The sequence below is a fragment of the Argiope bruennichi genome, chromosome 8 (assembly GCF_947563725.1).
Source record: "Argiope bruennichi chromosome 8, qqArgBrue1.1, whole genome shotgun sequence".
Lineage (NCBI taxonomy): Eukaryota > Metazoa > Arthropoda > Arachnida > Araneae > Araneidae > Argiope > Argiope bruennichi.
Window position 1 is genome coordinate 32,883,209 of NC_079158.1, and position 16,733 is coordinate 32,899,941.

Consider the following 16,733-nt stretch of genomic DNA (forward strand, 5'->3'; position numbering starts at 1 on the left):
CATATATCCTTACTACAGAAGAATAATGAGTATGATTTTGATTTTAAATGAACTTTTTCTTCAATAGGCATGTCTTGCTCATTTTTGCTCAATTATTTAAATGTTTGGGACAAATTTAGATCTTTGTTTTGAACAATTTTTCCATGTAGGATGATTTCAGCCATCTCTTTGTTGATGTTTAAAACCTTCCAGTAGATCATACCAAGTTTTTAAAACAAAATTAAAAAAAAAAAAAAAAGAAAGAAAACCCTGCCTTGTTATCTATTAATCTATTTCTTTCTATTAATCTTTCTCCCCCCCCCTTTTTTTTACAAAATTATTTTGCGAAACAGAAAAAATATTTGATCTATATAAACTGAACTCAGCATAAATTTTTTTAATTAGTTCATAAATTATTGAGGCAATTATACTAAGTTACATGTTAAACAGAATACAACTTTTTGTTCAATCTTAATAATTCAACATGATAAAGGAAATTCTTATGAAATAGTTAGATTTTAGAGTAACAAATGCAGTAATCTTTAGAATACTTCAATCAATAGTTGAGGTTTAAAAAATTTGAATGATTATATTGAACGTGCCACTGTAACCTAACACAAAATCTTAAAAAATTTTTGGCATTGCATATTTTATAAAAAAAAAAGTCCTTTCAACTTTCAATTTAATAAATAAAAAAAAAAAAAAAAAAAAAAAACTAACATTTCATAAAACATTTAAAGTTTTGAGCATTTTTACATTTTATGAGAATGTTTTAAATTCTATTTCATCTGCAATTTGAATTTTTTTAAATCTTTTTTTCTACCATTTAGCTGTTATTATTTGAGATTAAAAAATCATTTTTTTTTGAAGGAGTAGAATAATATAAAACTCAAGAAATGACAATAAATAATACAAAGCAAAGAATTTCTTAAAAAGTAACAGGAATGCTATAATCTCAAAGGAGAAGCCATCAGTATTGCACATATATAAGAAAAGGAACAAATTAAAACATACAAATGGATTAAAGACAACCAAATAAAACAAGTTATTTTTATTTCACAGAGAAATATATATACATATAAGTAGGCCCTTTTTATTTTACAATAAGACCTGTAGCCGAATAATAGCTATATACAAGCAGTAATGATTTACAATTACATTGACAATGATACAAGTCAATCCTCATAAGCACACATTCACATAAATTTCAGTTCACAAATTCAAGGAGGAAAAAAAATGAGACATCACTGATAATAAATGCAGTTGAGTATTCTATAAGTTTAAAAATATCCTATCTAATATTTATTCAAAACATGAATAAGCTAGAAGACAAAAGCATCCAATGCAGTGGAACAATAATGTACCTAAGGTTCTGACTGAATAAAATAAATTACATTTTTATTTTAATGTAAATGACAATAATTTTAGATCATGTTAAGAAGCTGTACAACAATTCATTCAAAAACTGAAACAATACATAAAACAAAGTTGTTTAAGTTACAGTTTAATAAGTCAAACAATTATTCTCAAAAAATGTAAATGAAATCTCAAATACAATATTAAATGATTCTTAGCTTTTGAGAATTGAACTGTTATTTGCAACATGAAAAATGTTTCAAAAATGCCTTTTTATTCAAAAAATAGTTCTTTAATCAAAACTTACAATGGCAGATAGAACAAGTATGTTCTTGTATTTACAACAGTGATGAGTCACAATTTACAAATTAACTTTTTTGTAAACATATATTTTCGGAAATCATACAAGAATTTATCCTACAGACATTTATTTCTTAGTGTGTAATGCAATCATTGCACAGTTTGCAACAAACACTTTTAAACATTTCATCACAAATTTGACTGGTGCCAGAAACCAATTCAGCTCCTGAATATAGTCAGTCTAATGGAACGTCTAAGTTGAGAGGAAGTCTAATACATGGGTGACTGAGATACATTGTCACAAATTGCGAGAAATGTAATTCAATCAAAAGAATATTGTTGCCAGAGAAATAAATAAATGATCTTGCAAATAAATGAAGGTTTCTTTACAATGCAACAACCATTTCAGCACATAATTAAAGAAACATTTCAAAATTATTTCTACATCATCTCTTCGTAAAACAAAATTAAAAACATTCCTCTCCACAGGTGCTTCTATTTTGGTTAAGAAAAATACATTTTTCACAGGTATATAGTTGAGAACTCTACGGAAATTTTGTACACAATCACCCATACTAAATAGGGACACAGTTCTTCTAAAAACGAAGATTTGGCTTGTGTTTATGCATATAGCTAAAAAAGAAAAGGAAAATTTGTAAGATCCATGTAAAATCAGAAAAGAAAATTACACTATCAATTCTTGTTTAGTTTCTTATTGATATTAAAACTAAACTGTTAATTCAGAGAAATAAATTGTTGTGCAAAAAGAGAGAAATAATGATAATTAATTTAGATTAAGTACCATATCAACTACAAACTGAAGTTAAAACATTGGAAAAGGTTATCTTTTAAATTTTTTAATCCTTAGTTATTAATATTCATTCCTATAATTTATTTTTAAAAAGTGAATACACAAAACATTCAACTTATAATAATATCTATTAAATTGTAAATTTAAAAAAAAATTTCATTATAATCCTTTCTTAAAAAAAAAAAAAAAGGAAAAAGGAAAAAGTTTTTTTAACTATTACTTTTTTAAAAGCCTTTTCAATACAAAAGAACAAATCCTTAGAAGAATGATGTTTTAAAATACGTCTCAGAATTTTTATTTGTTTTCATTGTAGAGAATTACAGAGTCAAATTTCAACATTATATTTTTTTAAAAACCCACCAGCAACTACGATAAGATAATTTTAAAACTTCATTGTATTATTAAATATCAATTTTAAAAATGTGACATGCAAAATAAATTCATTTAAGAGAAATCCAATATTTCTGTCAATATTTGTTTCAGTTTCTTAAAAAAAAAAAAAAAACTGATTTAAAAATAAAATATTTCATCTCATGCATGGCTATGCAGTCCTTTTTCAAACAAGTCAAAACTGAAGGGACAAGAAGTGAAATTTCTGAAGTAGTTATTTGATAGTACAGCGATTTACGAGTTCAAAAATATGATGGATATTGATTTATCACTGCAATCTCAAATCATGGATAATTTATCTCCGATTAAAAAAAAATATTTGAAGAATTAATTTATGAATAGAACAGGAATAAGAATTCAAATACAGCATGGAATTTATTATATAACTAAATATATTAAGCATCTAAAAAGTTTATTAAAAAAAGTAAAATATTTACTTACTTATCAAGAATTTCCCAAAATTTTAGCAAATTAGCTCGATCTAAATGACGCTTGTTTCTATTCAATTCAATCACATGCACAGCCCATTTACCGACATTTGAATCAAGCTTCATTTCAATCCATTTTAAATGAAATGCTTTTACTATAAAAAAATATAATAATTAGAATAGTAACTTGTTTTTAGAAAGTATATAGTACAGAAATAATTTTAGCAGAAATACAAAAATAAAATAGCACTTTTTATTAAAATTCAGAAATGACTAAAAATACTAACTTTTTGCAAAAATTTCAACAGGATTTCCATTCCATGGCCATCCTTTAAATTGCCATGTAGGTCCTTGCACAAACACAGCAACAACTCGATCCCTACAGACGTAAAGAAGGAAAATTCAGAAAAGGAGAGAAGTTAAAATTAATTTTTTAAAAGATAGGTATTTATTATATTTTTATTGTTTTTTTTAATATTTAAAATGAAAATTTACCTGCAATAATTATTATTTATCATTAAACTTCATTCATCATGTGTATTTAGAAATCAGTATTAATTAAAAATAACAAAACGTCTCCTCAAAAATACTACAGTTATGGCTTTTGAAGAAATAATACTTGTCATGAAATAATTTTTTTACTATATAATAATTCTTTCAAGTTGTTTCTAAACTTTAATTAATCATTAACTTATAAATATATAATGCTACAAATTAGTTTCGAACAGCATGGTATACTTGTGGATCATTTACTTTTATCAAACATTTTTTAATGTTATTATTATGATACTATAAAAGTTTAAATGCTTTTGAATGCAATTAAATAATCTTTAGTGAAAGGATGCTCTTTATTATAGCTATATGTAGCCATTATCTTTCTTATATACACTAATATCTCTTATATACATTTTGAAACAAGTTGGATAGAATGCAATACTTCTGAACTGCCAATAAAAAAGACTTAAACAAATTGCTTTAAATATAAAAAGGTGAAAAATGTACAGGAAAAACAGAAAAACACTGTCACAGATTTTTAAAAACAAGCATTATTATTCAGATTGTAGGTATATAATCCAAGAGCTACTGTTTTACAGATTTCAGATTCTGAAGTTAAAAGTATGTATAAATATGCATAATTTCTCAGACAAAACTGAGAAAACAATAGCATTAAATATGAATGAAAAAATAATGCAATCATATACTTTAAAAAAATGCAGCATAGTTTGTTTTTTTTATTGCAAAAATATTTTTTATTGTAAAAGGACATGTATTGATAAATTCTTTTAATTCTATTCAGGCCATTCTATGCTAGTAATGGTTAACAAATATGTTTTACCAATTTCAAGACCTTTTCTTAAGCATTAGTGTAATGAGCAATGCAAAAGAGTCAAATTTATGCACAATTTTCATAATGATATCAAAATAAACATCAGTTAATATGAATCAATATCACAAAGCGAAAGCTGCAAAAAGAGAAATAAATTTACCATTCATCATCTTGCAATTTCTGAGCATTGTCTATCACTCGATATGGAACTGAAGTTCCACCTTCTTTTCTTCTCTGAATCAATACTTCATTTTCTCTTTTACAACCCTGGCCTTTTTTCTCATTAGTATCCACGTATCTGTAGGAAGAAAAAAAAATCACAAAATAAATGTAGTGCATTAATCTGTATGTAATATAGTTATTATGTAGAGAAATAAGTTACATGGATTTGAAATTGATTTTATTGTTATAAATGTACTTCTATCTATTTAACTGCTAATTAAAAATTGTATTTTCCAATTATTTGAAATATATTTAATATATAAATGGATCTATTTTTAATATTCTAAATATTTTCAGTCAAATTAACAAAATTAAGTAATTGATTATTTAAATGGTGAATGATCTTTGGCAATGCTTAGTTTGCAGATAAAATTGCATTATCAAAAATTTTAAATAATAAACAATCAGCCTCTTTCCAATTTTAATTAAGATGATGAAAGTGAACTTATATTTATGAAACTATAACAAAATTGTTTTCAAAAGAAAGTTTTCATATATCTCTTTATATAAACAGAGGCTGTATAGAGTACTCTTATATAGAATTTTTATATATTTTACACATCTTTAAGAAATACGTGATTTTCATTCACCTCAGATCTTGTAACAAATCCTTAGCATTATACATTGTGATGAGCGAGGTTGTAGCAGCAGGAATAATAATAATAGGGGTTTTTGAAACTGCAAAGAAAAAAAAAATGTTATAACAATGGCTATAAATTATTATGATAACTTTAGATGTATAAAAAGGCAAATCGCTTGCAAACCTCTTTTGGTTGTCTGTCTGACAGGATTAACAACCGGGACTGGTCTTTCAGGTTGAGGAAGAGGAGTAACGGGACGTTTTGGCTGACTTCCTTCTGTTACAGATTTTAAAGTCATACCGTGATAAGTGCCCATAGTGTCAATCTTGAAACCCTCAGTTTCTAATTGAAAAAAAAAGAAAAGGTAATTGTAAAAATTTACCAACAAAAATAATGTAAAATAGAGTACTCTGTATAGTCTAGAAAATTGCATTGCACATTTTTTTTGCTGTTTATTTTTCAGGATGCCATTCTATCCTCCTCTATTAGTGTTTCCTCTATTAGTGTATTGAAATTTCCACACTATCTATACATATATTAAAATTGAAGTTCATATAATAATTTACACCTGATTATGAAAAAAAAATTTATTTGTGAATAGAATTGTGCATTTTTAGGTATTATCCATTAAATTAAAAGCATTGGTTCATAAATTATTTTTCTTAAAATCATTACAATACAAATATTTAATATATATTAAGAAAAATGCATCATAATCACAAAAAAAAAAAAAAACGGACTAATGCATTCCAACGATAATTAAAAAATAATGTACTATGTTAAGATAGCATATAATAATTCATTTGAATATTGAAATTATGTGTGAAACAAAACAATTAGATTACAAATTAATATTATTAAAAATGATCACTGCTGAAAGGTATTCACAAAAGTTAAGATGCAGTATTATAAATTATTCTTAACTTTTTCATTTCCATTAGACTATGCATATGTAATGTTTTTATGCTTTTGTAATAATAAAATGAGTTATTTAAAATCCGTACGTATATTTAACGTATATTATTACGTATATTCAGAGTTTTTAAAGAGATATGATTAAAAAAGTAGTTGATTATTAGTTGAGTGTATAAAATTTAGATTTATGATTAATTTCATAAACATTTTAGTTTTAAAAAGTTTTAATTTAAACCAATAGTTTATCAGAATAAAAATTATTAACAATTTGCTTCAAAAAATAGATTTTTGATAAAAACTTCAAATTAATTATTTTTTGAAAAAACATAAAATAACTGATAGCTACAATTATTTTTAAACAAAAATAATAAAAATTATACAACTTTTTTATAAATTATTTTAAATAAAGGTAGAAAGATAAAAACTTAAAATGACCAAAATTTAAAAAGAAATGTAAATTAGCAACATTTTCTTACCATGATTTTTATAAAATATGAAAAATAAATGAATAGAACAAAATAGAAAGAAAATACTCATTTGAACAGTTACCTTCTTTCGATCTAAATCTTTCTTGATCGTATCTGTTATATACAACAGGCTGAGTAGCTGGACGAACAGGAGTAGCCTTAAAAAAATTTATATAAATGTTCATATTAGTGATTTTAAGTCCACAGAGTAATTTCTCTAAGATGTAACTTTTCATGAATATTCTTTTTTTCAGAACATACCTTAGGTGTCTGAACGGGTTCAGGCTTCATTTTATTGCCACCTTCTTCTCTGGCTTTAATACTCTGTAGCACAGGAAAAAGGCTTTTGGCAAAATTCTAAAAAAAAAAAAAAAAATATTTTTTAAAAATTTTATTTACAATTCAAGATTACAAAATTGAAAAATATATAGCATACACTATCCTCTAATATATACAATTTCATAGAAAATTTTAATGAAATGATTAAAGGGTAACAAAACTTGAAATTTCTTAATGATGAAGTTAACAATATAATAATTCAAGAGTATCATAAAAGATTTAATCCTATTAAAAAATGAAAGGTTCATAAGTAAAGTATTTCAAGATAAAAATTTCATGCAAATTGTATTATATAACTCATGTCATTATATAACTTAAAGGAGCAATAGTGAATTCTTGATTAGCTTTGGATATAAATTCCAAAATGTTAAAAAAAAAAATTCTATTATAAATTCAAAGAAAAAAATTGCTTTGATAATAAAAATAAAATATTTTTTTTATACAAAGAGTGAATTAATGAACTAGTAAATACACAAATTTATTATTAATTAAATTATTATTGTCTACACAAGCTCCTAACTATGAATAAATATCTTTCAAAAGCATTTTCTTTCTGATTGGTGTTGTTCCTTCTTCATTTTTCAGATTATATTATTATCATGTGTTATTACTATAACACATGATACAACAAATAATTAGAAGTTCATAGAAAACTGCAAATATAAACTCTCGAAATATATTTTAAGAAAATTTTTCAAGAATTAGATTCAAATTAAAAATAACCTACACTGGTGAAATTTTTAAAAATTCATTTGCAAAAAAACAGAGAAAAAAAATTAATATCTTTATTGAAATTTTTATTATAAAATTAATGTTCTTCTTTAAGCACATTTATTTTTAAATATATTAACTTTTCAAAAAATATAAATTAATTCAGTAGCATAAAAAAAAACTCATAAGGAAAGAAATCTAATAGTTCCCCTTAAAAAGAATAAATATATTCTTTTCATGCTTACTTTTCCAGTACTTTGAAGAATTGTAGTCCTAGTTCTCCACTGTCTTTCTCGACTAATGATATCCCGAGTTACATCTACATCATATTCTAAAATTCTTTGTATTTCTGTATAGGTGGGAGGTACATCATCATCAATATTTATAGTTGATCTCTTTTTTGCTAAACGTTTAGCTTTTATAGCAGCAATCATTTCAACTGACATAGCATCTGACAAGGATCTACAATAAAAATAATTTTTTTTTAAAAAACCTATTGACAAAATATTAATATATATATGCCATTAAATATAAAATAAAGATTCAACTTGCACAATTATTTAAGTTAGGATCAACATTTCAAAAACCGGATAATATGTAAAATTTTCTATTAGAAATACTAGGATACTATATTTTCTAAATTTTGTATAACTTTTTTTTTCATGGAAACTGGAAATATAATGGGTACAACTAACTAAAAATAATATTACAAATTCCAAAACAGGAAGTAATTTTTCAATGTTTGTCATCCTAAAAAGTATCAGAAACAAGTTCCAATGTTATATTATATTTGTGTGTGTGTGTGTGTGTGTGTGTGTGTGTGTGTGTGTGTGTGTGTGTGTGTGTGTGTGTGTGTGTGTGTGTGTGTGTGTGTGTTTTAAGCATAAAACTGATATGACATAAAACAAAAGAAAAATCACAGTGAAGGCAATTCAAATTGCCTCTAGAATCTTATTTCCTTATTTAAAAATTTGGCTAGAACAAGCATATTGATATTTTGAAAGATTGCATTAACTGTAATCTGAGATTCAGACAATCTACAATAAAATACATTTAAACAACTATTTCTTATTCATTTCTGATTATATAAATAAATATAAGTATATATTGCACTGTTAAAGGAAACCTATTTAGAAACAGTGACTAATACATTTTTATATTTTTCAGTATGCCTCCATTCTTAACTTTTAAACTTTATGTATTAAAAAAAACAATTGAAATAAATCTACAAATAATTATTTTCATTAAAAAAATTTATTCAGTTTATAACAAAAATGCAATACTTTTAAGTTAAAAATTTTTATATCAAAAAATTATAAATTAAAAAATGATGGAATGGGCATGAACACAATAATACAAAGTATTATTTAAAATTACCTAATGTGTTCAGTTGTCACAGATGCCTCTTTAGGTGAAGCAAGTCTGGCAGCTAACTGATCTTTGGCTCTCTGAACTTCCCCTTCCTGTAATATACACAGATAACATAAGAAAATTTAAAACTGTAATTTAATTTATATGCAAAAATACATTGATTATGGACCAATCACATCCTTTCATGACTATAGCTATCCAGATTCACAGTATGTAGAATACATATATAAAAAACAGTATAAGTACTTTTTCAGTTTTATTTTTACCAAAATCTTTTAAAAAATAGTATGCTTCATTAAAAGTCTCCAGTTGAAATATCAAAATACTGGCATTATACAGTCCCTCAATTAACTCTAATATCTCTTTGCAAATCTGTAATTTTCATAATGTACCATGTATGGCATTTACAAACTTTGAAGGAAAAATATTTTAAATGGTACGAAACAAACCTTTTAAAAATAAAAATCCTTACATAGTTCAGTTGCTCATCTCCTATTCCAAAAAGTTACCTTAAACAAGAATTCCCCAATGGAAATTCATTTAAAAAACAGGTATTGAATACGAGATGAGCATGGCAGCATATTACTCAATAGTATGGCTATATGTGGCAATCCTTTTTTAACAATAAGATTCTTTTTTTCAGTTAGAATCAGTATTAATACAAGTAAAATATTTTTTTTTCATTGCAAGGTAAATTTCATTACTAATATAAAGCTTGCTAGTAAATAAATTCACTAACAAACTCTATATTTAAAATTTTAGATATGTCACAGAAAAATTAATTACCTCCAACCTAGGCTTCTTAACAACCTCCTGTTGATTCTGTTCTTCATACACATGCTTAACTATAAGGCAAAACAAAATCAATTATTTAGATACAAGCAAAAACATGCAAATCCTACTAATGATAACTATGACAAAATAATAATAATAATAACAAGTAGTATGTTAATCAGTTTCAATCTGTATTAAAAAAGTGGGAACAATGCTGTGTAATTATACAAGCGAGATAAGATTTTTATATGTATATTAATGAAATAACAATTTCTAAATGTGCTGTTGACTTTTTTCACTTCAAAATAAAAATAAGTATTAACCAACTTTAGATGAAGGATTCCTATAAAATTACTTACCAGTAGTTGGAATTTCAATTGGAGCACTTTTGTCAATACTAGCAGATGTGTTAGTTTCTCCATTTAAATATGCCAATAATTCCTACGGAACAATATCAGAAATAAATAAAATATGCACACTAACAAGGTTTATTCGAAATTTTAATTATTGAAATCGTAGAATTATTTCAAAAATAGATATAATTCTGTATTCTATAGAAATAAAAATCCACATTAGATATCTCACTTAGATAAATATTATTGGGATTTTTTTTTTTTTTTGAAAATTTCAAATTAGATTTTGTATTGTTATAATAAAATTTAAATATTTTACATGTCACAATTTTAAAAAATAATGACTCTGAAACGAAAATTTATAAAATTTACTAGTACTTTTAACCTATCTATGCTAACATAATTGATTTAAATTTTAAAATAACACTTGAAAAGAAAAGATAATCTTATCATTTAGAACATATATCTGAATATTGAGGAATTATAAGAAGAGAACAATTAAGGTTTCTATAAAATGCTTTAAAAATGTCTTTCTTAATCAGTAAGAATTAAAAACAATACAACAAACACTTTTCAATTAAAAAATTAATAATATTATGAAATAAATTACAAAATATGTCCCTTACTTTACGATCTGGACGTCTCACAACAGGAATGTTTTCAGCCTATGAAATATAAAGAAATTAACTGTATAGATAGAATATGTCATATGCATATTAAAAGTACATTTTTAAATTTAAAAAAAAAAACTGTCATAAGTATATTATACTTACAGCAGCTTGTCTGACATACACTGGATGAGATAGATGAACATTTTTTAATAGGAATAAGAGACATTCTAAGGTATAATATTCTTTGGGAGTTCCATCTTTCCCAGACCTATAATGTAGTTAAATATAATATTTCATACGGAATTTAATCAAAAATGTTAAATATTGAATGTAAAGCATTTACATATAATACTAATAATTAAAAAAAATGGATTTCATTGTCATCAAAAATCAATAAGAATGAGTCATTAGCTTTTTAAATGTATACATGAGAAAAGCTTTTTATTATGATGTGTTAACTTAGTAATGGGTTAAAATCCATGATTAACAAATAATTCACTCTTTTTCTATTTCATTTTAAAGCATAAATCAAATTTACAAAAAAAAAGCACATAATCAATAGAAATAGGCAATGGTAGAAAAATACAAGATAGCAAATTTGTATTTCTAAGGAGAAATTAAAATGTATGATATTATACCTTATTGTTCATATTATTTAATTTTATTTGATTCCATTACAGCCAAAATAAATTACTAATAATTTACAGACAAAACTACTATAAATCTATTTCACGAAATAAATTTACCAAATAAATCAAATGATAAATTAAGAAAATAACTATTTCATAAAAATGCAACTTTTAATCATTTTTTATCATAAGAATTAAATTATTTGAATTGCATCACTTATATTTTTAAAGATTCCAAGTACTGGCAATGCCCCATCATGTTTACTTTTTAAAAATTGCTTTCAAACATATTTTACAAGGCTTATACAAAACATAACAGATTTGCCTGGAGTATTCGTTAAAAGACACAAGTTTTTTTTTACTGTATTCTATGCAGTTATCCTCTTCTAAAAACATATTTTAAATAGTTAGTATATTTATGTATTAAAAAAACAACTTTGATCTTAATTTCAATGTTCAAGAGGGAAAAGAAAAGGTTTAAAAATTAGTCTAAAAAAATAAATCTATTAAGGGGTATTATTATTATTTGCTGCAAATTAAAAATTACTGAACTTTGATCAAGTAAGTCACTTTGTTTCTTCTAATACAAACATTTCCTACTGATTATCTAATTCTTTCTAAGAAGAAACGTTATTCAAACTAACCAAGCACTTGTACAAGTTTACTATATCTCATCTTAAGTGTAAAATAAAATTCTACTCAAATTATTGATCAATGGGTTATATTACATAACCCAATGATATATAATATAGCATTGTTATATTACATATACTGTTTAAATCTATTTGGGGTTACTGAAAAATCAATATTGAGATTCTATAATCATATGAATACATAATTCCCAGTTTCCTAATTCTTTCATTTATACTTTCACAGATTTAAAATGCATGAACTTCTTTTTCCTGCATATATGTATATGTACATAAATAATATATAGTAAAACATTATGTTGCTGGTTGTAAAAAAAAACTATTAAAAATAGTTCATTACTATATTACCCTCCTCCCTCTTTCCATAATTGAAGTTCGGAAGGTACATTTCATCCTCTATACATGATAAATTATTTTCTCCTAATAAATGAAGGATTTTGTTCTTCCTGCCAACATAAATCCAATCACAGCAAACAATTGAATTTATGTCTTTTTGTTTACAAATTTAAAACTGTCTCAAGATTATCTCAGGTTATAAAAATCATTTCAAAAGACAGTGAAGAGACATCATAAAGCAATTTTCTGCAGTTATCTTTAATGCATTTATATCCTGAATGGTTAAATATACTCCATTCTCAACTAATAATTATGACATTGACAAATATACAGTTCAACAGTGCTTCTTTTCTTAAGACTGAGATAAAGTACATATTTTGAATCAGAATGTAGGAACTTTTCAATGATTTCCTTCTGCTGACAACTAAATTCTCGAGATCTTAATAACAACATAAACAAGGATCTAAAAATTATAAAACTAAACACACAAAAAAAAAATAATGCAAGAGAAAAATGTATAGGAGAAAGAAATTATGTCATATTTATAACTATTCTTCTCTTCTTGTAAACTTATATAAATTTTGATATTTATGATTATTATAAGGAAAAAAAAATAATACCAAAATAATTATGATACACAGTATACTAAAAGTTTTTCTTTTTTTAATATAATCAAAAACTTAAATACAATTAAGTAATCATAATACTTTTTTATAAAAAGCAATTGCATTATTGGTGTGATTGGGGATTATAAATAGATTTCACAGATGCAAAAAAAAAAAAGCATTCATATATTATTTAGTTTAAATTAACATGAGAGCAAAATAAAATTCTTAATATTGTTCATAAAATTATCAATCAGTAAGAATTTAAGTAATAGTTTCATTAAGTTTTGATCTGACCAGGATAATAAAGCATTAAAAAAATTTAACAGTATAGTTGTTTCAATAATCTGACTGCATACTGCTATCCATCTGTCTCAACTATTAAGGCAATATATGCACAATAATTAATTTTCTAAAACTGGCAAACTGGTTAGAATTAGACTAATGACAGATGGTTTACAGTACAAGTATTTTTAAACACATGACACAATTTTCACAACACAATTTTCTTTCTTAAAAAAAATTATAAAAAAAAAAGATCCGAAAATTTTTAATAACATATTTAAAATGGCAGAATTAAAATTGCATAACCTTTTCATTAACGCAAAATATAAGAAAAAAAAAGATTGAAGTTCTTGTTACATCTCAGACAAGTAAAAAATAAAGGATAATAATAATAAACTACAAGAAATGAAATGCAGTTAAGAAACTATTTCATTCACAGCGGACCGAAAATTGAATCAGCATTACACAAACTTTTAATGTTACAATATGCTCAAAATTCTTATGATTACTCATTGCCTGAATAAAAACTTACAAAATGCTCAATTTATTTTATAATAATGAATTTTGGGTTCATCAACTGAAATCTGAATTATTACTTTAAGTAGAACACCATATGATCAATTTTTTATTTGAAGGTTACTTTAAATCACGAATCAAATAGTTTATGATAAAAAAGGATATTCTTACTTTCAAAACAATCTGACAAATAGATGTCGAGCCCTAACAATATAGTAAAGAATTTTTTTTTTTAATTACTCACCCCCATACAAGATAATTTGTTTTCACAGTCTTGGGCCACGAGTATTCACCAAATATAATTTGATCTTTTCTTTCAGTGATAGTTTTCTTGTTAATGTTATACTTCCGAAGGAAACTCAGAGGATCAGCCATCGTTATGTCCAAAAACACAACAGCCTAAACAAGTACCCTACAGCAATCAACCAATTATAATTAATTCACAGCCATCACTTAAAGCAAATCAAGTATAAATTCTTACAGCTTGCTTGTGTGTAGTAAAATAATTTCTATATTCAAGTGCGCAAGCGCCATTTAAAGTTATGGGTACAGCGACACATTTTTTTTTCACAGAGTTTATTACAACATTGTGCCGTTTAACTTGCAAAGTGAATAAAGTGACAAATTATTCAAACCTTAATAATAGTTTTTAAAAAATACTCATGCAATACAATCAATTATTACAAAAGTTGCTGTAAAGACAATACACTTGATTTTTTTTGTCATGTTTATAAAGATATAAGTAGCTAAAAAAACGAGAGAGAAAAAAAAATCTGTAAAACAATATAACCCAAGGATTGGAAAGATCGTGTCGTCTTGATGAAACAAAGAAGCCATTGACGCTCTTTAGAAATTTTGAAATAGCTACTTTTTACTGCTAAATTTTAACTAACTAAATTATAATATTAAGAAAATTAACTCAAAGATGCTTTGAGGTAGACTGATGAAATTTGTATATTTCTATCAAATTTTGAACGAAATCCATTCACAGGAAATCTGTCTGTCCGGCTGTTCGAATATACGTTAACGTGATCGCTATGAAACATATTCCTAGTAAACCAGTAGATCGACAAAGGCGACTAATTTTATATACCTTAATGTAAGAATATGGTTAGAAATTGTAATCAGACAGCCATTGACTTTTGCAATGTTTCATAATCATAACGATATATTTATGCTCAGATAATTCATGAGATCTTGAAGTGTGTGTGCAGTAGAAATTGCCTGCATTAAGGAAGATATCTTACAAAATCTTATTTTGAAAAGACACCGATTTGCAAAATTAAAAAGGCATAATTAGAAAATATGTTTTTCCTAGTTAATTATTTTATTAGATAAATAGTTTTGTTCTGACATGGGCTTTCAAATTCGTCGTTATCGTCTTCATGGAGAATAGAAAGTGTCATCCCTGACTCTAACCAAAGAAGAACTGGATTAAAACAAATTGGATGCCTAAAAACAATGCCTCTTTCCTACCTTTTTAAACCATATTTATTTTACTGATTTTATTTAATATGTATTTGTATATACATTTCCAAGCATTAACTATTACGACAAACTGAAATACAAAAATATAGAATTGTGGCTCAATTTTAGGAAGTTGGCTTCAATATCTAGCGTATAAGAAAACTAATTTGTATTACAATTTAATAAAAATTTTCAAAAAAAAAAGTTAAAAAAATTATTGTTTTGCCCAATTTAAATATTTTACTACAAAGTTTTCTAGATCTGTTGATTTGTGAGTCAGTTAGCGAACAAAAACAACAACAACAACAAAAAGAAAGAAAAAAAGAAAAAAAAAGGCTACACTGAACAATAACGAATTTTCTAAACATGAGGAAAATGTCTTAGAAACAATTTTCTGAAGCTTAAGTGACATTTGTTTATAATTTCAATAAATTCACAGCTAATGTAAACCGAATAAAAGTGAGGAAATCAAATTACTCTAAAAATAAAGCAAAAAAAAACCCCACTAAGCGAGGGGAGCAAATTTGAAGAGTTCATAGGCATTTGTCTATTTTATCTGTAAGATAAGTCAGTCTTGAGCTCAGGCAGAGGCGGCGGTAGAATCTTGCCGACGGGGGGGCAAGACATATCCGACAGAGGGGCAATCACAATTTCCCTAATTTGGTTAGAAAATAACTCATAATAATTAATTTTTTACATTTAATTAAAGGAAATTAAGTATTTTTTAGCTTCTTTTTTATTGAGATACTGACCTTTCTTTCATTGATAAAAATTTACAAAGATATTTGCAAAAAAAATGTTCTCAGTTGTTGTTTTTTTTTACTGCCCTTTAAAAAATTGTCAATATTTGAATCTATATTTTTATGAGATTCTTGAGATTTACTTGCCCTAAGATCTAATTTTGGAAAAAATACAATTATATTTATTCTAGATTGTAGTATATAGATAGAAACACAGGCTGAGGTAGAATGCGGTGTCATTGCAAATTAAACAAATACATGTTCTCATCATAGAAGCCATTTAAAATGAATGTAGAAATTATATTCAAAAAGTTTTATGAAAGAAATTTTTTATAAATCCAGCATGATAAATAAAAAGAAATATTCAGTGTTTTCGCCAAAAACCGATTTTTTTCTCCTCCTTTGTATAGTCTCCTACCTAAAATAATTTTTATAAGAATTGCAACAACGAGATGGAATTTAGATATATTTCGAAACCGAGGCGAATAAGCGAGCGCATACAACAAAAATTTAATATAATTCGGACACAAACGATAGAGAATGCTGAAAAGATACAATGATGTTTCTTAA

The 16,733-nt window shown here is 25.2% G+C and overlaps 1 protein-coding gene across 1 annotated transcript; it reads right to left on the reverse strand.

Annotated features, from left to right (window-relative positions):
* Window positions 1–1,015: 1,015 nt before the first annotated feature.
* LOC129981753 (parafibromin-like) lies at window positions 1,016–14,490 on the reverse strand. The gene is made up of 15 exons (XM_056092736.1): window positions 14,201–14,490; window positions 11,098–11,203; window positions 10,951–10,989; window positions 10,331–10,412; window positions 9,984–10,042; window positions 9,204–9,289; window positions 8,072–8,288; window positions 7,038–7,133; window positions 6,859–6,934; window positions 5,578–5,736; window positions 5,404–5,491; window positions 4,752–4,889; window positions 3,552–3,643; window positions 3,278–3,419; window positions 1,016–2,268 (listed from the first exon to the last, which is right to left on the reverse strand). Exons 1-15 carry the CDS (start codon window positions 14,329–14,331, stop codon window positions 2,232–2,234), a joined length of 1,548 nt encoding a protein of 515 aa, XP_055948711.1. The 5' UTR covers window positions 14,332–14,490; the 3' UTR covers window positions 1,016–2,231.
* Window positions 14,491–16,733: the final 2,243 nt, after the last annotated feature.

What these genes read in the sequence shown, in the direction of transcription:
- LOC129981753 (XM_056092736.1), bottom strand. Translation starts at nt 14,331, where the DNA reads ATGGCTGATCCTCTGAGTTTCCTTCGGAAGTATAACATTAACAAGAAA. An exon ending in ACAAATTATCTTGTATGGGG is followed by an intron (nt 11,204 to 14,200) that starts GTGAGTAATTAA and finishes ACTACATTATAG; the next exon opens with GTCTGGGAAAGATGGAACTC. An exon ending in AAATTGCAAGATGATGAATG is followed by an intron (nt 3,644 to 4,751) that starts GTAAATTTATTT and finishes TTACGTCTGTAG; the next exon opens with GGATCGAGTTGTTGCTGTGT.